This window comes from Bos mutus, chromosome 4 (genome assembly GCF_027580195.1).
Source record: "Bos mutus isolate GX-2022 chromosome 4, NWIPB_WYAK_1.1, whole genome shotgun sequence".
Taxonomy (NCBI): domain Eukaryota; kingdom Metazoa; phylum Chordata; class Mammalia; order Artiodactyla; family Bovidae; genus Bos; species Bos mutus.
The window spans coordinates 190,183-213,227 of record NC_091620.1 but is presented as its reverse complement, the minus strand read 5'-3'; the positions used below and the strand labels follow the sequence as shown (position 1 = coordinate 213,227).

The 23,045-nt window shown below is 45.0% G+C and overlaps 2 protein-coding genes across 2 annotated transcripts in view; both read right to left on the bottom strand.

The window, feature by feature from the left end:
- Positions 1-23,045, bottom strand: part of LOC102285687 (GTPase IMAP family member 8) — a 61,872-nt gene that overhangs the window by 11,915 nt on the left and 26,912 nt on the right. The window contains exons 2-6 of the mRNA XM_070369924.1: positions 19,425-19,485; positions 18,497-18,532; positions 13,378-13,571; positions 10,933-10,981; positions 9,140-9,988 (exon numbers count right to left, since the gene is read on the bottom strand). Coding sequence (XP_070226025.1) covers positions 9,140-9,988; positions 10,933-10,950 — 867 coding nt within the window. The 5' untranslated portion in view covers positions 10,951-10,981; positions 13,378-13,571; positions 18,497-18,532; positions 19,425-19,485. The remainder of the gene's footprint in view (positions 1-9,139; positions 9,989-10,932; positions 10,982-13,377; positions 13,572-18,496; positions 18,533-19,424; positions 19,486-23,045) is intronic.
- On the bottom strand, positions 13,599-18,524 carry GIMAP2 (GTPase, IMAP family member 2). Its single transcript, XM_014482618.2, is given in 5 exon segments — positions 13,599-16,347; positions 16,350-16,465; positions 16,467-16,750; positions 16,752-17,113; positions 18,497-18,524. Coding segments are annotated over 5 exon segments (1,005 nt in total). The 3' UTR covers positions 13,599-16,132.

Sequence of the window (23,045 nt, the reverse complement as noted above, 5' to 3'; positions counted from 1 at the left end):
GGTTCATATAGTCAAAGCAATGGTTTTTCCAGTAGTCATATACAGATGTGAGAGTTGGACCATAAAGAAGGCTGAGCACTGAAGAACTGATGCTTTTAAATTGTGGTGCTGCAGAAGACTCTTGAGAGTCTCCTGGACACCAAGGAGATCAAACCAGTTAACCCTAAAGGAAATCAGCCCTGCATATTCATTGGAAGGACTGATGCTAAAGCTGAAGCTCCTATATTTTGGCCATTTGATGTTAAGAGCTGCTGCTGCTAAGTCGCTTCAGTCGTGTCCGACTCTGTGTGACCCCATAGACAGCAGCCCACCAGGCTTCCATGTCCCTGGGATTCTCCAGGCAAGAACACTGGAGTGGGTTGACATTTCCTTCTCCGATGCATGAAAGTGAAAAGTTAAAGTGAAGTCCCTCAGTTGTGTCCAACTCTTTGTGACCCCATGGACTGCAGCCTACCAGGCTCCTCCACCCATGGGATTTTCCAGGTAAGAGTACTGGAGTGGGGTGCCATTGCCTTCTCCAGTTAAGAGCTGGGTCATTGGAAAAGACCCTGATGCTGGGAAAGATTGAAGGTGGGAGGAGAAGGGGACAACAGAGGATGAGATGGTTGGATGGGCATCACCGACTCAATGGACATGAGTCTGAGCAAGCTCGGGGAGTTGGTGATGGACAGGGAGGCCTGGCATGCTGCAGTCCATGGGGTCACAAAGAATCGGACACGACTGAGTGACTGAACTGAATTGAACTGAAACTTAATGGGAGTAAAGAGTGAAAGGAAATACAAAATAAGAATTGGGCCAAGAATGAGGTTGAATATAAGATATTCCCTCATAGCTCAGTTGGTAAAGAATCCGCCTGCAATGCAGGAGACCCCTGGTTTGATTCTTGGGTTGGGAAGATCTGCTGGAGAAGGGATAAGTTACCCACTTGAATGGGTACCACATGGACTATACTGGGGTTTCTCTTGTGGCTCAGCTGGTAAAGAATCCGCCTGCAATGTGGGAGACCTAGGTTTGATCTGTTAGGTAGTTGGAATAGGAAAAAGGAGTCCAGAATCAGATCAGATCAGATCAGATCAGTTGCTCAGTCATGTCTGACTCTTTGTGACCCCATGAATTGCAGCACGCCAGGCCTCCCTGTCCATCACCAACTCCCGGAGTTCACTCAGACACATGTCCATTGAGTCAGTGATGCCATCCAGCCATCTCATCCTCTGTCGTCCCCTTCTCCTCCTGCCCCCAATCCTTCCCAGCATCAGAGTCTTTTCCAATGAGTCAACTCTTCGCATGAAGTGGCCAAAGTACTGGAGTTTCAGCTTTAGCATCATTCCTTCCAAAGAAATCCCAGGGCTGATCTCCTTCAGAATGGACTGGTTGGATCTCCTTGCAGTCCAAGGGACTCTCAAGAGTCTTCTCCAACACCACAGTTCAAAACCATCAATTCTTCGGTGCTCAGCTTTCTTCACAGTCCAACTCTTGCATCCATACATGACCACAGGAAAAACCATAGCCTTGACTAGATGAACCTTTGTTGGCAAAGTAATGTCTCTGCTTTTGAATATGCTGTCTAGGTTGGTCATAACTTTCCTTCCAAGGAGTAAGCATCTTTTAATTTCATGGCTGCAGTCACCATCTGCAGTGATTTTGGAGCCCAGAAAAATAAAGTCTGACACTGTTTCCACTGTTTCCCCATCTATTTCCCATGAAGTGGTGGGACCGGATGCCATGATCTTCGTTTTCTGAATGTTGAGCTTTAAGCCAACTTTTTCACTCTCCACTTTCACTTTCATCAAGAGGCTTTTGCGTTCCTCTTCACTTTCTGCCATAAGGGTGGTGTCATCTGCATATTTGAGGTTATTGATATTTCTCCTGGCAATCTTGATTCCAGCTTGTGTTTCTTCCAGTCCAGCATTTCTCATGATGTACTCTGCATAGAAGTTAAATAAGCAGGGTGACAATATACAGCCTTGACGGACTCCTTTTCCTATTTGGAACCAGTCTGTTGTTCCATGTCCAGTTCTAACTGTTGCTTCCTGACCTGCATACAAATTTCTCAAGAGGCAGATCAGGTGGTCTGGTATTCCCATCTCTTTCAGAATTTCCCACAGTTTATTGTGATCCACACAGTCAAAGGCTTTGGCATAGTCAATAAAGCAGAAATAGATGCTTTTCTGGAACTCTCTTGCTTTTTCCATGATCCAGCGGATGTTGGCAATTTGATCTCTGGTTCCTCTGCCTTTTCTAAAACCAGCTTGAACATCTGGAAGTTCATGGTTCACATATTGCTGAAGCCTGGCTTGGAGAATTTTGAGCATTACTTTACTGGCATGTGAGATGAGTGCAATTGTGCAGTAGTTTGAGCATTCTTTGGCATTGCCTTTCTTTGGGATTGGAATGAAAACTGCCCTTTTCCAGTCCTGTGGCCACTGCTGAGTTTTCCAAATTTGCTGGCATATTGAGTGCAGCACTTTCACAGCATCATCTTTTAGGATTTAGAATAGCTCAACTGGAATTCCATCACCTCCACTAGCTTTGTTTGTAATGATGCTTTCTAAGGCCCACTTGACTTCACATTCCAGGATGTCTGGCTCTAGGTCAGTGATCACACCATCGTGATTATCTGGGTCGTGAAGATCTTTTTTGTACAGTTCTTCTGTGTATTCTTGCCATCTCTTCTTAATATCTTCTGCTTCTGTTAGGTCCATACCATTTCTGTCCTTTATCGAGCCCATCTTTGCATGAAATGTTCCCTTGGTATCTCTGATTTTCTTGAAGAGATCCCTAGTCTTTCCCATTCTGTTGTTTTCCTCTGTTTCTTTGCATTGATCGCTGAAGAAGGCTTTCTTATGTTTTCTTGGTATTCTTTGGAACTCTGCATTCAGATGTTTATATCTTTCCTTTTCTCCTTTGCTTTTTTCTTCTCTTCTTTTCACAGCTATTTGTAAGGCCTCCCCAGACAGCCATTTTGCTTTTTTGCATTTCTTTTCTATGGGGATGGTCTTGATCCCTGTCTCCTGTACAATGTCAGGAACTTCATTCCATAGTTCATCTGGCACTCTATCTATCAGATCTAGGCCCTTAAATCTATTTTTCACTTCCACTGTATAATCATAAGGGATTTGATTTAGGTCATACCTGAATGGTCTCTTGGTTTTCCCTACTTTCTTCAATTTAAGTCTGAATTTGGCAATAAGGAGTTCATGGTCTGAGCCACAGTCAGCTCCTGGTCTTGTTTTTGCTGACTGTCTAGAGCTTCTCCATGTTTGGCTGCAAAGAATATAATCAATCTGATTTTGGTGTTGACCATCTGGTGATGTCCATGTGTAGAGTCTTCTCTTGTGTTGTTGGAAGAGGGTGTTTGTTATGACCAGTGCATTTTCTTGGCAAAACTCTATTAGTCTTTGCCCTGCTTCATTCCATATTCCAAGGCCAAATTTGCCTGTTACTCCAGGTGTTTCTTGACTTCCTACTTTTGCATTCCAGTCACCTATAATGAAAAGACATCTTTTTGGGGTGTTTCAGTGCAATCTCAAAATCGACAGAATGATCTCTGTTCATTTCCAAGGCAAACCATTCAATATCATAGTAATCCAAGTCTATGCCCCAACCAGTAACGCTGAAGAAGCTGAGGTTGAACAGTTCTATGAAGACCTACAAGACCTTTTAGAACTAACACCCAAAAAAGATGTCCTTTTCATTATAGGGGACTGGAATGCAAAAATATAGGGGACTGGAACCCAGAATGGTGGTGGCTAAAAGACTAGGAAGGGAAAAGCCTGATAAAAAAGAACAAAGGAAGGTCTGAGGACTGGAGTGAGGACCTCAGGTAGAACAAACAGCACTCCTGGCTAGCCCAATTTACATAGGTCAGGCCCAGGGGAGGGAAAAAACATAAAAAGAGGAGCCAAAGGGCGGGGTGGCGGGGGGAGGTCTCTCCCTTCCTCTCTCTCTCTTTCTCTCCCTCCCTCTTTCTCTCTCTCCCCTTTCTCTCTATCTCTGTCTCACACTTTCTCCCTCCTTCCATCCCTCCCTTGCTCTCTCTCTCTCCCCTCTTTGAAGTCTTTTGGGTGAACATGCCCTCACGCCTGGAGGATGTATTTTCCTTTATTTTCTAAATAAAACTGAGCTGTAACACAGAGCTGTGACACTGATCTGTCCGAGAGCTGTAACACAGTCTCTCTGAGAGCTGAGACATGGTCTGTCAAAGGGCTTTAACGTCTGTTGCCTTAAATTTTTGTTGCGACGAGACAGAACGGAGGAAATTATACACTCCCTTGACAGATCCCTGGGTTGGGAAGATCCCCTGGAAAGAGGAAAAGCTACGCACTCTAGTATTCTGGCCTGGAGGATTCCATGGACTGTATAGTCCATGGGATCGCAAAGAGTAGGACACGACCGAGCGACTTTCACTTTCATAAGATATAAAATAAAACAAAATACTACATTATTTTGGAAGATAACTACTTTAAAAGAAAAAGTAAAAGACAAATTTAGAAAAAAAAAACCTTAAAATATTTATTGCTGAAATAAGCAAGCACAAATCCAGTTCTATAAGAAAAGGCATATATTACCACTATTAGATGAAGGCTCCAGGTCAGGAAAAAAAAAGTCCTGGGTCATAGTCTAGCTCTGGCTTCCTCAAGGACTTATAGGAATTCCTCTTCTAGGGCATTCAGTCCACATGGTATTCTTTGGAAGGAGTAGTGGCATCTGTCCAGCCAGGCTGATGAATACTGAATATTGTGCATAATTATTGAATCTTGTACAACACTGAAAATGGTACAAGACTAGGTAAGAGGGTATGCAGTGTTTGAAATCTGCTTGAAAACCTCATCATGGCCAAAAACAACTCTCAGAAGTAAGCCAAAGATGAACCTCTCTGTGTAAAATGAAGCTGATTCAGGCAGTAGGGCATGGAAATATGAAAGAAGCTTACCAACACATTAACAAGGAATAAAAGGTGAGAGGAGACCTATGTAAATGATATGAATATATATTCACTTAGAGCATTTTGAGAAGTTATAGTGTTTTGATCCTGTGTCTGGTTAAGGAAGCTCTTTTTATATGACAGGAAAAATAGTTTCAGGTTCTGATTTGCCACTTTTTGCCTTTAGAAAATCACTTGATTCTCAGTAGATTACTTTCCTCTGCAAATAAAAGGTTCTTAATGATAATTATCCTTCATACTTCATGAGGTAGTTTTTATCATAAAATATTAATCAATAAATTATTATAGTATTCTCTCTAAAATTATGTTTTCTATTTTATGATCAATCTTGCATTATTTTCTTTTATTATCTATTTTGTATTCAATTCAGTTCAGTTCAGTTGCTCAGTCATGTCTGACTCTTTGTGACTTCATGAATCACAGCACGCCAGGCTTCCCTGTCCATCACCAACTCCCGGAGTTCACTCAGACTCACGTCCATCGAGTCAGTGATGCCATCCAGCCATCTCATCCTCTGTCGTCCCCTTCTCCTCCTGCCCCCAATCCCTCTCAGCATCAGAGTCTTTTCCAGTGAGTCAACTCTTCGCATGAGGTGGCCAAAGTACTGGAGTTTCAGCTTTAGCATCATTCCTTCCAAAGAACACCCAGGGCTGATCTCCTTCAGAATGGACTGGTTGGATCTCCTTGCAGTCCAAGGGACTCTCAAGAGTCTTCTCAAACACCACAGTTCAAAAGCATCAATTCTTCAGTGCTCAGCTTTCTTCACAGTCCAACTCTTGCATCCATACATGACCACTGTATTACATGTGTATTATTAAATTATATATATTTAAACTTTTTTTGGCTGTGCTGTGTAGCATGTGGGATCTTAGTTCCCAGACAAGGGATTGAACCCATGCCCCCTGCAGTGGAAACATGCAGGTTCCAGGGAAGTTCTGACATCATTACACTTAAAAAACTAAAAATTGTGTCTTCCGTTTACTTATGAGTCTGTGCTATGCTGTGCTTAGTCACTCAGTCGTGTCTGACTCTGCAACCCCATGGAATATAGCCTGTCAGGCTCCTCTGTCCATGAGGATTCTCCAGGCAAGAATACTGGAGTGGGTTGCCAAGCCCTGCTCCAGGGGATCTTCCCAACCCAAGGATCGAACCCAGGTCTCCTGCATTGCAGGTGGATTTTTTACTGTCTGAGCCACCAGGGAAGTCCTACTTATGAGTCTATATAGCTCTAAATCTAAGAATTAGAAACTAGCAATATTTTAGAGAATAAGTACAACTTTGATTGTACTTTGTAAATATATTTGATGACTAATCATACGGACTTTTTATTACCACTAGCACCCGACTCTGTGGAATAGAATAATATGGAATAGTTATTATTATAAATACTAAGTGTGGAGTATTCACGAGTATGAAATTTATGTATTTCTGAGTATGAGTATGAAATTTATTTATGAAGATTATTATTATGATGTTTCCTCTACACTTTTCATTTCTGTATCATATTCTTATGGAATTTAACCTACAAAGTGCTTTCTTTTGCATTAGTTCATCATACATATTAAGATTAATTTTAATATACACATCTCAAGAAAAGATGAAGCCCCATGGCCACAAAGTCTCTGAGCAAGTTCATAGGGGTGGGTTTTAGAACACAAGCCCTCTGCACATCTCCTGCTCTTTCTACTGTACCCTACAGCGGTCCCACTGATACCCAAACAGGGCATTTTACCCACAATGTCAAGCCTTCTTCTGATCCTATACATTTCTAGATGCTACAGTTTGCACGAGAATTTGACAATCCTAACACTCATATTTGGGGCTTCCCTGGTAGCTTAGATGGTAAAATATCTGCCTGCAATGCAGGATACTTGGGTTCAATCCCTGGGTCAGGAAGATCCCCTAGAGAAGGGAATACAACCTACTCCAGTATTCTTGCCAGGAGAATTCCGTGGACAGAGGAGGCTGGCAGGTTGCAGTCCGTCAGGTCACAAAGAATCGCACACAACTGAGCAACTAACACTCATATTTGTCTTAAAAATCGTATTTACATTTACAAACAAGACAATAAGTAATGATAGAAATTGGAGGGTATAGATGTACATTTGGATGTGAGAAAATGAAAAAATGAAAGAACAGCAGGTTAAATTCAGTCCTGTGGTAAGCAGTCTTGGCCCACAGCGCGTGCTCGTGCACACGTGGTCCTGGATGGGCAAGCTGCAGACCTGGCGGTCCCCGCCACAACGGCCCTTTCCTGGGCGCCTCAGTTTGTAGAAAGATTTTCTCTCTGGCTGAGAGTCCCTGCATGGGCCCAGCAGGCAGCTAAAGAAGGAATTGATAATAAATTTTTTTCCAGCTAAACTTCACTGAGTCTAAATCACTGCCCTCAGGCCCCCCTCCAACTGCAGGCAGCCTTAAGGCCAGAGTCCATCCCAAGTCTCCCTAGAACTTTACTCTGAGGTGGCATTGAAGCGCATGCGCATAGATTCCTGCTCCACGGAAACTGGGATGGCCTTAGGGTGCCTGCGCACAACCCCCCCCCCCCGCCCTCCATTATCCCTCTGGCCTGCTCCATGCCCCCCGCACATCACCCTCCCCCTTAGCACACTTGAGCCCTGATAGTCTTGGGGTATCTGCATCCTGCTGCATCCACACCACCTAACTAGGGTGTGGCTGATAGAAAGGCTTCCCTTTGAAGTGTTGTTTCAGAAATAAGGAAAGGATAACGATAACGACTGTTTACACAACGTAAGGATGTGGTTCAAGGACTTAGGTGGGTTGACCCACCCTCTGTAAAAACCCATAACGGTGCAGCCACACCTAACCTCGAGTTCTCTGTGGCTTCCTGTCTTCTCTGAAACAGGAACTTTATTATTATTTGCATAAAAATCCAGATAGATAACTACATTGAAGACATTGCATGTTATTTTCCCCAAATCTTACTTCATTTGGGACAGACATGAACCATAACACATGCTAGAAAATTTGAAATTGTGTTATTTTCAGTACAGTCACATTTAACTTCTTGGTTCTAAGTCATTGTACTGGTAAATAAACTGATGTATGTGTGTGTGCGCTCAGTCGTGTCCAACTCTTTGCAACCCCATGGACTGTAGCCCACCAGGCTCCTCTGTCCATGGGATTTTCCAGGCAACAATACTGGAGTGGGTTGCCATTCCCTGCTCCAGGGTATCTTCCTGACCCAGGGATCAAATACGCAGCTCATGGGTCTCCTGCATTGCTAGGTGGATTATTTTGGTGGCTCAGCTGGTAAAGAAAGAGACCTGGGTTTGATCTTTGGGTTGGGAAGATCCCCTAGAGAAGGGAAAGGCTGCCCACTCCAGTAATCTGGCCTGGAGAATTCCATGGACTGTCTAGTCTCTGGGGTTGCAAAGAATTGGACAGGACTTGCAATGTCACCTGGAATTAAACATTAACATGTTTGACTGTGATTTCTCTTTCCTTGATGATAATAAAAATCTGCAAGGTCACTGAAGGGAGATCACTACCTATAAGAACTAGAAAATAGCAAGAAGAGTCTGTATAGGCTATGGTCTGAATGCTTGTGTCCGCCCCCTCCCCCCTCAACATTCACAGGTTGAAAACCTAGTCTGGAGAGGAGGGTATTAGGAGGTGGTGTCATTGGGAAGGTCTTAGGTCAGGAGGGTAGATTCCTCATGATTGGAATTAGTGCCTTGTTCTAATTGAGTGTGAGGGCACAGTCAGAAGTTGGCATTCGCAATCTCAGGACTCTCCCCCAAACCCGATCATGATCATGGACTTCCAGCCTCCAGAACTGTAAGGAATAAATGTCTGTAGTTTTTAAGCCACCCAGACTGTGTGTGTGTGTGTGTGTGTGTGTGTTTTAAAATAGCGGTCCAAAGAGAGGAAGGCAATGTCTAAACAAACAAACCAGCAAACAGACACACACAAGCTCAAAATAAAGAGTGGGATTCCTTTGCTAGGAATCCATTTTCTACCAAAAACTGCCATTTTACAATTTCTCACAGATGATCAATACCTCAAAATAACTAAACACATTTTTAAGGATGTTTTAAAGTGGTAAACTTTATTTTAAAACTATGTGCTGGAGTAAGCATGAAATTTCTGAAAACTGATTCCTTTGAAATCCCCCTTCAGATCCAAGTGTCCAGGTCCTTTCTTGCCAGGTGACCTGCAAGACTGAGGTCACACCGTCACCGCCTCGGGCCGACGCCTGCAGAGCAGGTACAGCAGGAACAGGGCGCCCAGCAGGGCGGCTAGGCCCAGCTTACACCGGGTCCCCAGCCCCGCCTTGGGCCACCGCCACAGCCCGGCCAGCGGCCACGTCCGCGCGCGGGCGGCCAGTCGCTCCGCCACCCTGCGCAGCCTCTCCTCGGGACTCAGCCCGCCCAGGGTCTGCGCCAGGCGGTACACGTCGTTGGTGTAGGGGGCGCCGCCGTGGTCCCTCACCAGCTCCTCCACCAGCCCCATCAGCTCCCCGACCTGCGCCTCCCGCTCCCCGTCAGCCGCTCGGTTGTCGAAGGCGCAGCAGCGGCCCCCGCACTCGGCCACCAGCTCCCGGAGCGCGCGGTTGTCGGTGTCGCGCACGTACTGCTGCAGCGAGCCCCCGTCCAGGTCCTCCCTGCGGGTGAAGACCACGACGGCGCGCGCCGCGATGTCCGCCCCGAAGAGCGCCTTCACCCCGCGCCAGGCCTGCAGGTCCTGGGCGGTGAAGCGGCCGAGCTGGGTCACCAGGAGCACGGCGTGGGGCCCCGGGGCCGACAGCAGGTAGCAGCGGCCTCTTTCCTTGAAACCCGGGTCTGCCTGGGCGACCTCGGGGCTGAAGAGGTCCGGGGTGTCGAGGACTTCCACGTCCCACGAGGCCCAGCAGCAGCTCCCCGTGGCGCAGGCCCTGGTCACTGCTGTGGTCGCGAGCCTGGAGAGGAAGTGCTTCCGCTGGAGGATGCTGTTGCCCGTGGCGCTCTTCCCGGTCCCCGACCTCCCGGCCAGGAGGAGGCGCAGCCTGGCGCTCCTGCAGGGCGGACCTGAACTCCTGGAAACCTGTGGGCAACAGTGGTCTGTAAGCTTCGGAACCTGAGAGCAACGTGTCCCGGTTCCCGGGTCACCTGGACGCCTTGCGAGCAAAGGAGAACAGAACGCTTCCACGGTTGTGTTTGGGGCCAGACCTTTACTGAGTGACCTGGTGTGAGATTTGGGCACTCCAAGGGGGTCTCTACCCGTCTATTTCTCCCGTCTTTGGCGTCACACGTGCAGCTGTAGGTGCTCCAGCAGCTGCTGAATGTCTCTCTAGAGGATGCGCCTTTGTAATACAGGCCATTACTTCGTCTGATATGATCTGTCATCCAGGCTGTGCAGAGCTGGTCCCCAGTGACAATTTCTGTCTTATTTTCCCTGATACTGTCCCACTGGAGAAAGGGGTGGGGCAGTGGGCCCAGCCGGGAGGGCTATCTGGAGTCCCAAAGCCGGAGATTGAATCATAGACCTGTCCTCTACCAGCCTGGTAACCCTGGAGAGCTGCTTAATCTAAGTGTTAAACCTCTTCTGCACAAACGGAATCAATATTGTAGCGCTGTACTCAAAGGCTGTTGGGAGGATAAGACCAGGCCATCTCTCTTCCCTCCCTCCTCCTCCTCTCTTCTTCTCTCTCTTTAAACTGCTGTCTAATAACCTCCATCCATGTTCACTAACACCTTCTACCTGGTGAATCATGTTCTCTCTAATACACGATCTGATGCCCTCTATGTCCCCTTCTGTTCATTCATTTTACTTTGGGAACAGAGCTGCAGGTTAGTCAAAGAACTTAGTATCTCACAGCAGGGTGGGGTACAGATCCAGGTGAAGTGCCAGCTCCAGGCCTCTTGCTGCTTCACCCCAGCATTGAGATGCCTCTCGGCTTCTCTCTGTTCAGTCTTGAATTAGCCCATTCCCCTACTACCTAGAGCTCACTCCTGGGGACAAACACTCATTGTGAGACGTGTTCTTACCATAGGCATTTTCTTCATCTCTTGGCATCTTCCGTCCTCCCATGATTACCTGAAAGAATCCCAGACACAATTTGTTCATTCACTCATTCATCAAATAGGTGTAACTGCCTACAATGTCAGGTCAAGTCCAAAATGCTGGTGACCCCACTGTGAGAAGGTCATAGTTCCTGCCCTCCTCTGAGCATCGGAGTTTAGGGAAGGAGGAGCCTGGTCTGGGTTGGGATGATGCTCTGAGAACACCTGGTGAGCTTGGCTTTGTCTTCTCAGGGCCCCCAAATGCAAAGAGCAAAGGGGAGATAACACTTAATCCCATCCATGCCAATGAGTAAACTTAAGATGTTAATTTCTCCAGGTGATTCCATGTCAGGTGGTGCTAATGGTAAAGAATCCGCCTGCCAATGCAGGAGATGCAAGAGATGCGGGTTCGATTCCTAGGTCAAGAAGATCCCCTGGAGAAGGAAATGGCAACCCACTACAGTATTCTTGCCTGTAAAATTCCTGGACAGAGGAGGCTGTTAGTTTGCAGTCAAAGGGTCAGCAAAAGTTGGACACGACTAAGAGACTGAGCACCTATGTCAGTGACGTAAGCTGTCGGAAACAAGATTTCCCAGGAGTTTCAGCAGCGAGGGTGGTGATGGAGGGTGGGCTTGAGAAAACCCCGAGAACAAGAGTTTGCTCACTGACTGAGGATCTAACTTAGGGTCGCTGGCCTGTGAAACAAGCAAGAAGAAAATTGGAAAACAGACGTATTTCCCAAACTCATCTGGAGAGTTTCTGCTCTTAGATAACAACATAGTTTGACTTCTCCTTATGTATCTAAATATGGGGAGACTGGGATGCTCTCCTCCAGCTCTTTATGTTCTGGCCCTTGAGTCTGAGGCTTCTCAAAGTACAATGATTATACCCACTCAAACATCATTTAATACAATTAAACATTTTGTGGTCGTTTGCCTGATCATGCAAGCTTCTGAACATGAGCCCACAGTCTCTGCTCAGTCTACTTCTCTAGCCTCATTTCCAATGAATCCCACCTCGCCTGCCCCCTCTTCACCCCTGCCCTCAGTCTGCCACTCCAGACACAGATTTCAGCACCCTTTCCCAACCCACCTCGGGCTTTCCCTCCCAGGACTCTTCATCCCACCCTACATTTCTGCCTGAGTCCTGTCTGTACTTCAACATCCATTTCAAATTCTACCTCCTCATGTCACCCACCTGTTTCCTGCAGGTAACTGTATTCAATCCCATTTGGCACCAACAGGGAAGGAAAAGCAAAGGGAGAGGCTGGGTGAATAACCTCTCTCTGGCCAAAGGACTCAGAGGGCAAGTTTGTCCAGAACTCAAGCCGAAGCTGTTTGTGTTTCTGCAGTCACTCTCCTGCTGCCCCATGCAAAGCTTTCAGTAAAGTTTACCCCGGGGCAAATCACATGATATGATTAGTTATTTTGTGTCTAGGTATCAACAAAGTCCCATAATTGACATCAGAGCAGAAATGAAGAAAGAGCCATAAGATTCAAACCCTAGAAGAAGAGTAGCTAAAGCAAGAGGTCCTCACCAAAGGTGGAAATGAGGAAGTGTGCTACAGGGAATCCACAAAACTCTCGAGTAGGTCATTGGGATTTCCAGATAGTTTGAAATGTGGGTTAAAATCATTTAAAATAAATTTTAAGAAGGTGATAAGCTCTTCCTGAAATTTGGGGTGATAAATAGCTCTTTTTTATTGTAAAGCATTTGAATTCCTGTATTTTGAATACTCTGAAAATTCAAAGTTCATGTATCTCAGTGCCTCTCAAATATGTTGTTTTTCAGAACTACTTGAATGTTCTTTAAAAATGTCAATTCTGGGGGGACCATGCTCAGAAATTCTGATTTATGAATCCAGTGTATCTGATATCATCAGTCCACACATCAGAATTAAGAAATGAGCCGTTTATTCAGACCCCTTCATTGTACAGATGAGGAAACTGAGGTGTTCCTACAGCAGGGGTGGGAGAGACTTGAATTAGGGAGCCAACGTGTCAGGGCTCATGAGGACGAGGGGTTGAAGACCTGGTTCCTAACCTCTTTAGTCTCTTGAGGGTCCCTTTCTGTGGACAGAGGGGAGAGGGGGCATCTGGGGCGGGGTTGAATTCTGATGGTTTCCTGACTCAGCACACTGTAACTTGCTCTAAGTTAGATTGCTTTGGGGCCACAGGAAAGATCTTTTGCCTGTGCTGAACGTGCAGTTTGAGCAACGTTGAATGCCTTTTAAAATGCATTTTACTCCTGGACATGGTTCCAGTACAGACTTTTCTTACTGTATGGGGGAGGTGTGGAAGGAGACAGACATGTGTGCCCTCCAGACTGGGGACCATGCTCATAAACCTTTTTTGAACTTCCTGTATTGGAAACTTTGAACATCTTTACAAATCCAGATGCCCCATCTTAATGAGTCCGGCTGTTACTCACCCGAAAGGTGCCTGGTGGAGCCTGGGTGCTCAGACAGTAAATGCTCTCAGAACCATGTTCCTTCTGGTTAGTTGTAGCTCTTGCTCCCTGCGGGGCTCACCTTTCCTGGTGACAGGCTCTCACCAGTGATCCAAGAAGGCCCTGATCTCTGCTTTCCCTTCAGTTTTGAGTGTGGCAGGCTGTTTCCTTCCACTCTGCATAAAGGAAGTCTTTGAGACTCACAGCTCCTTTGAGCCTCGAGGGAGGGTTAGGTGGTGATGATTTAAAGAGACAGGAACATTGATTGTAGGCTTAAAGCATTTATCTTACAAAACCTCTCTCCTGTTGCGACTAATCTTCTGTGTTCTCTAGCAGGGCCCTCCCCTCCCCCCATACCAAATATCTTGTTGTAGGACCCCCAAGGCCTGAGTCTCCTTCTAGAACTGCTTAGTGATCTAATCTTCAATTACTTTTTACTGTGTAAGTGTTTCCCCCATATGAAAAAAGTCCAGAGCGCTTCCTGCTCCAGAACAAAGAACGTGATAGCTTTTCTCAACAGCCGTCCATTGACTGGACAGCCCTATGGCCAGTGCCCCTCTAGGGTCCAGTCTGTCAGAAAAGTCCAGAAGCAGAGTTTTATCTGAGAAAGGATGTTTTCTCAGCTGTGGGAGGACTTGAAGCTAGCTGATGTACTGAGGATGAGGGTGAATTGCTGTTGCTGTTTAGTCACTCAGTCATGTCAGACTCTTTGTGACCCCATGGACTTAGCCCGCCTGGCTCTTCTGTCCATGGGATTCTCTAGGAAAGAATATTGGAGCGGGATGCCATTTCCTCCTCCAGGGGATCTTCCCAACCCAGGGATCGAGCCTGTGTCTTCTGCATTGGCAGGGAGAGTCTTTACTGCCGAGCCACCATGCGTTTACACCATTCCTAAGTTAGCATTATGTAGAGGCTTACTCTGGTCATCTGTGTTGTTATCACTGATTCTAGTTATTCTGCCTCCTCTCATGAGGGTCATGAGAGTGAGGTCAGTAAAAGACCCAGTGGTGTGGTGAACAGGTACCAAAGGACTGGCTCTAGAACTGGTCAGGTCACCAATCCAACTCAAGCTTTTTAGAGTTGACTATCGCTGGATGTGGGAAGGATGACTGTCCTGAGCCCTAATCTACTGGCTGGGACCTGCTATTTCATCTTTCTTTCCAGCCCATTTTTTCAGGTAGGAAAGAGACCCAAGGTCAACTGTTTTCCGTTCTTTTTTTTCCAGGTACAGTGTCTCTTGAATGACTGACACCCCCATTTTTTTCCCATTCAGCATTATTTTTTTTTTTTTTTTCAGCATTATTGAAGACTGGAGTCTCTCATTCTCCCACTAGAGTAGTGGGGCCAGGACAAGTGTGAGGAAAGTTTGGTGTCCAGGGCACAGAGTTGAAGGAGACACACTGCCAAGGTTTCTCAAGTGCCAGTCCTACAGGTGAATGACCCCGGGAGTGAGTATTTCCTTAAGACTGAGGTGAATATGGCTCCTCACTGGCTTTACCCAAGTCCGAACCACATAGACCAGTCTTGACTAAGTCTTTGCTACCCAACGTATACCTTTCATGAAGATGCTTCCAGTGTTTCTTTGATAACTCCTTGCCTTTCAGTGTTCTCATGCACGCATGTGGAATCTTCCTTCACCACCTGTGACTTTGCCTGAGGGTTTACCTGCTTACAACAGGGTGCTTTTAGCTCTAATCCTTCTTACATTTTCCCACCTCTTTTATGTGTATTGTTTGCTGCATCCTTGGAGTTTTCCTAATTATCTAGTGAGCTCATCAGTCATAAAGACTGTGTTTATTTTAATAAATTCTAGTTTGCATTTAACAGGAAGATGTTAAATGTAAAATATTGCAAGTGCAAAATGCAAAATACTAGGTCCACTCTTGTCTGAAACATAAGCCTCTAGTATGTTTCAATCCTGACTGGGATTGGACACAAGGGGTAAAATCTAGCTGAGCCCCTTTTGATGCACATAAAACAGACTATTGATGTGTGTGTCTGTGTATGATTGTTGATCGTGAGTTGGTTGCATCAGAGAAATAAGCCATATGTCCATTTACCATCTTCAGAAGATAAAACCATAGCATGGAGTTAAAGACATGTGATCTCAGGAACTTTACAGCTCACTTGTTAATTTACTATACCTTGTAGAAATTTTATTGCCATTTTTGTTATATTCAGAAGAAATAGTGATAGTATAAAGAAGAAAAGGCGTTTTCAGGAGCATAAAACTGACTTTAGATAGAGACTTGCAAATGAGAAGAATTTTGTGTTTATAACTTTCAGAAGGTTTTTGTATTATATTTCAAAACAAACAGGAAATTTTAAAATCATTTGATTCATTAACAAATAGGATGAGGTTGAGATCTAAACAGTTCACAGAATCTCAAACATTTAGCGGACACTGACTGTCCGGGGCAGGCTGCTGCTGCTAAGTCACTTCAGTCGTGTCCGACTCTGTGTGACCCCATAGATGGCAGCCCACCAGGCTCCCCCGTCCCTGGGATTCTCCAAGCAAGAACACTGGAGTGGGTTGCCATTTCCTTCTCCAATGCATGAAAGTGAAAAGTGAAAGTGAAGTCGCTCAGTCATGTCCAACTCGTAGCGACCCCATGGACTGCAGCCTACCAGGCTCCTCCGTCCATGGGATTTTCCAGGCAAGAGTACTGGAGTGGGGTGCCATTGCCTTGTAACTTACTCAGGATATGACAATGAATGAAGAGGCAGTGGTCAGTAACTATGACACAGGAGTCTTGCATTCCAGTCTACTGGTCTTTCTAAAAATCATCAATAGTTTTTTGGGTATGACTAACAGTAAACTACAGAATAAACGGCACATACTAAAGGGTAAGCAGCAAAAGAAATCGCATGTCTTGTGGAATACACAAAATAACTGACTGAGCAATGCGGCAGACACCTGAGCACACAGCGCTGTTTGGATTAGGGCTTTCTCAGGCAATTCGCTTTGGCCACGATTGTACCACGTCTCTGAATTTCCATGTATTTTATAAAGGTCCCTTTGAAATCCTGCAATCTTTCCTCTGACTGTACAGGCCCACATTCTGACTGTTAGAAGGCTGTACAACCTGTTAGTGTAGCGGTCACCCCTTTCCACTGTCCCCAGGCCCTCAATCAAGTCCATGAGCTCCTTCACGTGGTCATCCCAGGTGCTCCCTGTAGCATAGTTGTCAAAGGCACACACTCGCCCCCCACACGCTGCCACCAGCTCGCTTAGGGCTCTGTTGTCTGCGCCTTGGATAAAATCCCTCAGGAAGCCTCCCTTGAGGTCTTCCTTGCGGGTGAAGATGACAACTGTGTGCTTCGTGGCACCCTCTCCAAAGATCTCCTTCACCCCCCTGAACAGCCTGCTGGTCCTCCGTGGTGAATTGGCCCAGTTGCATCACCAGGAGCAGCACGTGGGGTCCTGGGGCAGAGAGCAGGGAGCACCTCTGCACCTCTTGGAACAGGGAGTCAGAGGGGTCCTTCCTGCAAAACATATCTGGTGTGTCAATAACCACCACCTCTCTGTCTCCCCAGCTGCCCCGACTCTTACTGCAAGTCTGCGTCAAGGACCAGGCACTCAGTCTGGACTCAAATGCTGGCTTCTAGAGGATGCTGTTCTCTGTCGCACTTTTGCCAGTTCTCGTTTTGCCCACCAGAATGATTCTCAGCTCTGATCCTCTGGCACAGTGAGCTGGGTGACTCTTTGTAGAAGGTCCTGCTAAGAGCAAGTTTACTTAGAAGAGAAAGACAAATACCACATGATATCTCTTATATGTGGAATCCAAAAAAAAAAAAAGGATACAGATGAACTCACTTACAAAACAGATATAGGGGCTTCCCTGATGACCCAGTGTAGAGGACACAGGTTCAGTCCCTGGTCGGGGAACTAAGATCCCACATGCTGCAGGGCAGCTAAGCGCACGTGCTGCAAGAAGAGAAGACTGTGTGCTGTACCCAGCGAAGCCCGCACAGTGCATCCAAGAGCCCCGTGTGCTGCAACGAACCCAATGCAGCACGAATGAATCATGAAAACCAGACATGGACTCACAGACGTGGAAACAAGCTTCTGGCTACTGAAAGGGAAAGGGGCAGGGGAGGGGTAAATTATGAGTTTGGGATTAAAATATGCACAATACTGTATATAAAATAACAAACAAAGACTACTGTAGAACACAGGGAGCTGTACTCAATATCTTGTAATAACCTGTAATGTAAAAGAATCTAAAGAGAATATATTTGTGTTTGTATGTATACCTAAATCACTTTGTTGCATACCTGAAACTGACAAAGGATTGTAAATCAACTGTATTTCAATTAAAAAAAAAAGGTGAAAAAAGAGCAAGCTTACTTTGTTATCACCATACTGTCATGCCAATGGAATATTTTTAACGATAAGGAAATATCTGGGAGAAGATACTCTCATAATATATTGTATTTATAAAGTAGAAGCTGACTCTATTATCAAATAAGATAATGATTTTAAAGCATCTAGCTTCTCTAGGTCTGCAGGGCATTGTCATATTGGATCCAAGAAAATTGGGGGATGAGATAGAATTAGAAATGTATCTTGTCATTCAAAGTTTGTCTATATCACTCTGTTCTGGCCCCCTAAAAGGCAAATTTTCTGAAGATCAGAAATGTGTAGCCAAGATGGTGGTTCCATCTCCAGGTGGGTAAGTAACCTGCCTGTTCCAGGGCCAGAGATGGTTCCTCTGACCTTGGCTGGGCAGAGGTGTGGTCATGATCACCAGGGAAATGATTGGACCAGGGAAATTGAAATGAACAGTGTAAAGTTATTCTCTCTGATGAAGAAACAGTTGCTGGCTCATATTGTGATTCTAGAGGATAGCATGATTTTTATACAAACTAGGCACAGAATAAGGCTTCCTTGAGACCTCAGTTGATAAAGAATCCGCCTGCAATGCAGGAGACCTGGGTTTGATCCCTGGGTTGGGAAGATCCCCTGGAGAAGGGAAAGGCTACCCACTCCAGTGTTCTGGCCTGGAGAATTCTATGGACTGTGCAGTCCATGAGTGACTTCCCCTTTCACTTCAGGCACAGAGTAGGACAGAAATGGCACACGCAGGAGGTCACTTACCAGAGGGACTGCCTTCATTTTGGCCCATGGCTATTCCTGAGGGATGGAGAGACCAGAGGTCAATTAAAAAAACGATCATTTTTGAGTTACAACGCATGAAAGAACCTTACATTTCTTGAGCATGTTCACAACCATGCCTCAGTTGTCTGCACAAAGCTGAGGAGGTGGGTGGGAAGAATTACGATCGCTGGTTTACAGAGAAATATAGTCACTTGCTCAGAGTTCACTCAGTGAGTCAGAAGATTGGGTTTGTTTGTGGCCCCACTTGCTGCTTCTCACCCCACGCCCACCTCTCCCCTAGGGTCCCTTCTCCGTGGGGGACCACCCACCCCACCCCCTCTCTTGCTTTCCGTGGCCTTCCTTTGTTTCCTTTCTAGGTCTGCCGTGGTTGTCCGAGGCTGAGTCCTCTTTCCTTCCCTCCTCCCCATCTGCTCCCTTCCTTAGTTCTCCACCTTGCCGCCAAACGCCTGCCCTCACACGAGTCCTTGCTGAGAGACTCGGTGAATTAAAAACCCAACTCGGCAAAGTGCACTCTTCTTCAAACCAGAAACGTGCTTCATTTGATCTGTTACTTATTTGAATTTTCCTCTTTCCACAAGAAGCCTTGCCATTTAGTTCCCTTTCCTATGCAGAGGGAAGTATCTTAAAAACTGGCAACCTGTACTAAGTGACATGGCACAGAAAACTCTTGTGTTAATGAGAAAGTTCTTCCCAGTTAGCCCTTTTGTGTAATGTTCTCTTTGCCACTATTGGGTAAACTAAATTCCAAGATTACAGGTCCTGTAAACTGGCCTCACTTAAGCCAAATGCCATCACTCTGTTTCCCTGAAAACAGGGCAAATTTGTTTAATTTTTTTTTTTTTCTTTTTCAACCATAGCCTGAAAACTAGGAATGAACAGCACAGAACTTTCACGAGTGTGGGCTTACTTGAGTTATTGTTGAAAGAAATAGATGCCTCCTTGTTCAGATCTGTGACTTGACAGTTCAGCTTCAAGAGAGAGAGAGGGAAAAAAAAAAGCTGAAAATCTAGTCTGCTTCTTCCTCTCTTGAATCTCCAGTGAGCTTCCATGCTGCAACAGAGCCCCTACACCATGACTATCTGAAATTCTCTTTTCAAAAATAAACAGTTAAAATGGCAAAATTTAATGAGTCATTTGTTGTCTTGTGGACTTGCCTCAATTGAAAAAACAAACAACGTTTGAATCGTTTAAGCTGGAATAAAGGGGAGGCTGATGATGCTGGTAGATTTGATTCCTTCCCCCATCCTGAGGCTGTGTCCCTACATTTACAAGTTTGCCTGAATGCAACCCTCCAAGGCCTCCCAGGAGGAATAACCTTATCCACACTTAGCGGTGACTGTTCTAAAGGCAAATGCCACTGCAGGGAGAGAAAGTATGGGTGTGGGGGCACAAGACAGGGCACTGTGCAGGGGAGAGTACAGAAAGGCGAACTGAAAGAGGGAGATGTCTGTCTGAATGCATTTGGAAACGACTCATTCATGGTTTCTTTGCTTTCCCTTTGCTCAGCTATGCAGTTCAGGGCAGCCTCCCTGGGGGACCAGTGACCCGGGCAGTGTCTACAATGATCTAGGCAATGTCTACAGTAATGATCTGAGTGTCTACAGTCAGGGGGAACGACCCAAAGCATTAAATTTGAAATCACTCAAATGTTTTTATCTTTATTTCTGTGATATTCAGCACAGTAAGGACAGAGGAAATGTGGGACTTCTTAGACAGCCTTTAAATATCCTAGATCAGTAGTGATGCACTTCGCTTTCCCTACCAACTGTTGATGAGAAACGATTCCCAGGCCTGGACCTCATCATATGAGAGGCTGGAAAACACAGTGCATCCCTGGGACCCAGGGGGACACCACTGTCTTTGTCACACACTATTATCACTGTTTTGAATTCTTCCACATCCTTTACTTTGTAGTCTTCTACTTAATAACAGTAATCTCTTCCTAAAAACAAAACATTCTGTGTCAAAACGCTAACAGGGACCTATTTCCAATTGTTTTATATGAAAGCAAATATAATGCAACATCGAATTCAAAGCCCACTGATTTTCTAAATTGTATGTAAAATTCAGTAAAGCAACTCTATAAAAACTTTCCATAGAATAAAAAAGCTTAAAATATTGCTGTTTTGAATACCTCAAATGTTTTTGGTTTATGAAAGAAAGGTATTGGATAATGTAAGTACCCTGACAAATAACTCAATTAAAAATGGGCAAAGGACCTGAATAGATATTGTTTCAAAGAAGACATACAAATGGCCAACAGGTACTTGAACACATGCTTAGCATCATTTATCAGGGGAATGTAAATCAAAACCATCATGAGATTGCATCTCACACCCGTTAGGATGGCTATTATTACAAAGACAGGAGAGAAGTGTTGGTCAGGATGTGGCAAATTCATGTGTTGGTAACATGTATCACTCAATATGCATGTGGTCAAATTATTTTTCCACTGTTAAAGAACTATGTCTTTTTAATTAATATCTTCTCATATATTTGTTTTTTGTGCTGTGCATGCTTGGTAGCTCAGTCATGTCCCGCTCTTTGTGACTCCATGGACTGTAGCCCACCAGGCTTCTCTGTCCATGGGATTTTCCAGGCAAGGATACTGGAGTGGGTTGCCATTTCCTCCTCCAGGGGTTCTTCCTGACCCAGGGATCACACCCTCATCTCCTACATCTCCTGCATTGGCACGTGAATTCTTTATGACTGAGCCACATGAGAAGCTCAGAATATATTTGTTGCTCATGGTTAAATTTTGTTAATTCTTTTGATATTGATTTGGAGAAGTTCTTTATGCAGTCAAAATGATCATTTTTACCTCCTCTTCTTGGATTTAAAAAAAATCTAATTTCATTCACTGTTAGTTTATTGTAGCTAGTATCTAGAAGAACCCACAGTTTGTTGTGATCCACAGAGATGACAGAGGATGAGGTGGTTGAATGGCATCACTGACTCAATGGACATGACTTTGAGCAAACTCAGGGAGATGGTGAAGGACAGGGAAGTCTGGTGTGCTGCAGTTCATGGGGTGGCAAATAGTCAGACACAACTTAGTGACTGAACAACAACAACAAAATCTAGAAGAATGTTCAATAATCACCATATAGTAGGCCTCCTTAACTTGTTTCTGACTTTTGTGGCAATAGCTCAATGCTTCCAGTTAAATAAAGTACAAGCTTTGAGGTTGAGATGGAAATTATTATTATAAAAATGTAACCAATTATTTAGTTCAGTCTCTCAGTCATGACCGAGTCTTTGCAACCCCATGGACTGCAGCACGCCAGGCTTTCCTGTCCATCACCACCTCCCGGAGCTTACTTAAGCTCATGTCCATTGAGTTGGTGATGCCATCAAACCATCTTATCCTCTATTGTCCCCTTCTTCTCCTGCACTCAATCTTTCCCAGCATCAGGGTCTTTTCCAATGAGTCAGTTCTTCTCATCAGGTGGCCAAAGCTTTGGAGCATCAGCTGCAGCATCAGTCCTTCCAATGAATATTCAGGACTGATTTCCTTTAGGATGGACTGGTTGGATCTCCTTGCAGTCCAAGGGACTCTCAAAAGTCTTCTCCAACACCACAGTTCAAAAGCATCAATTCTTGGGTGCTCAGCTTTCTTTATAGTCCAACTCTCACATCCATTGGAGAAGGCAATAGCAACCTACTCCAGTACTCTTGCCTGGAAAATCCCATGGACGGAGGAGCCTGGTAGGCTGCAGTCCATGGGGTCCTGAAGAGTCGAACATGACTGAGCAACTTTGCTTTCACTTTTCACCTTCATGCATTGGAGAAGGAAATGGAAACCCACTCCAGCATTCTTGCCTGGAGAATCCCAGGGACGGGGGAGCCTGGTGGGCTGCCGTCTATGGATTCGCACAGGGTTGGACATGACTGAAGCAATTTAGCAGCAGCAGCAGCTCACATCCATATAGGACTACTGGAAAAACCAGAGCTTTGACTAGACAGGCCTTTGTTGGCAATTATTAGGACCTTTGTTGGCCAATTATTAGATGCTAAATTTTTACCAAATTACTTTCCAACAGCTAAGGCCATGATTGAATTATGTTGCTCCATAGCTTCATAATACATTAAATTATATGAAAATATTTCCTCATATTGAAACTTCTTTGCACACCTAGGACAAATCTTTATCATCTAAGTTATTGCTGGATTCTATTTGATAATAGCCAATTTTGAGGTTCTGCATTCCTTTGTGAGTAATTTTATTCTTTTCTAAAACAAAGAGATTCTTTTCCTTTGATTACCCTGGTTTTGGGGTCTCCTTTTCCTTCTGAACTATCAACTATGGTGTTTTCCTTGAATAGATACTTGCACTGCAGAAGAATCCTGGTTCTGTCTTTTAAGAAAATAAGATTTTTTACCATCACCACCTTTCTCCATCATCTCTTCTTTTCTTAGGCAAGTTTGACATTGAATGAAGATTATATAGCATACTGAATGTTTTTAAGGAAAATGTCAGTGTGCATCAGGAATGTATAACAGATGAATTTAACTGATTGGAGAGGGG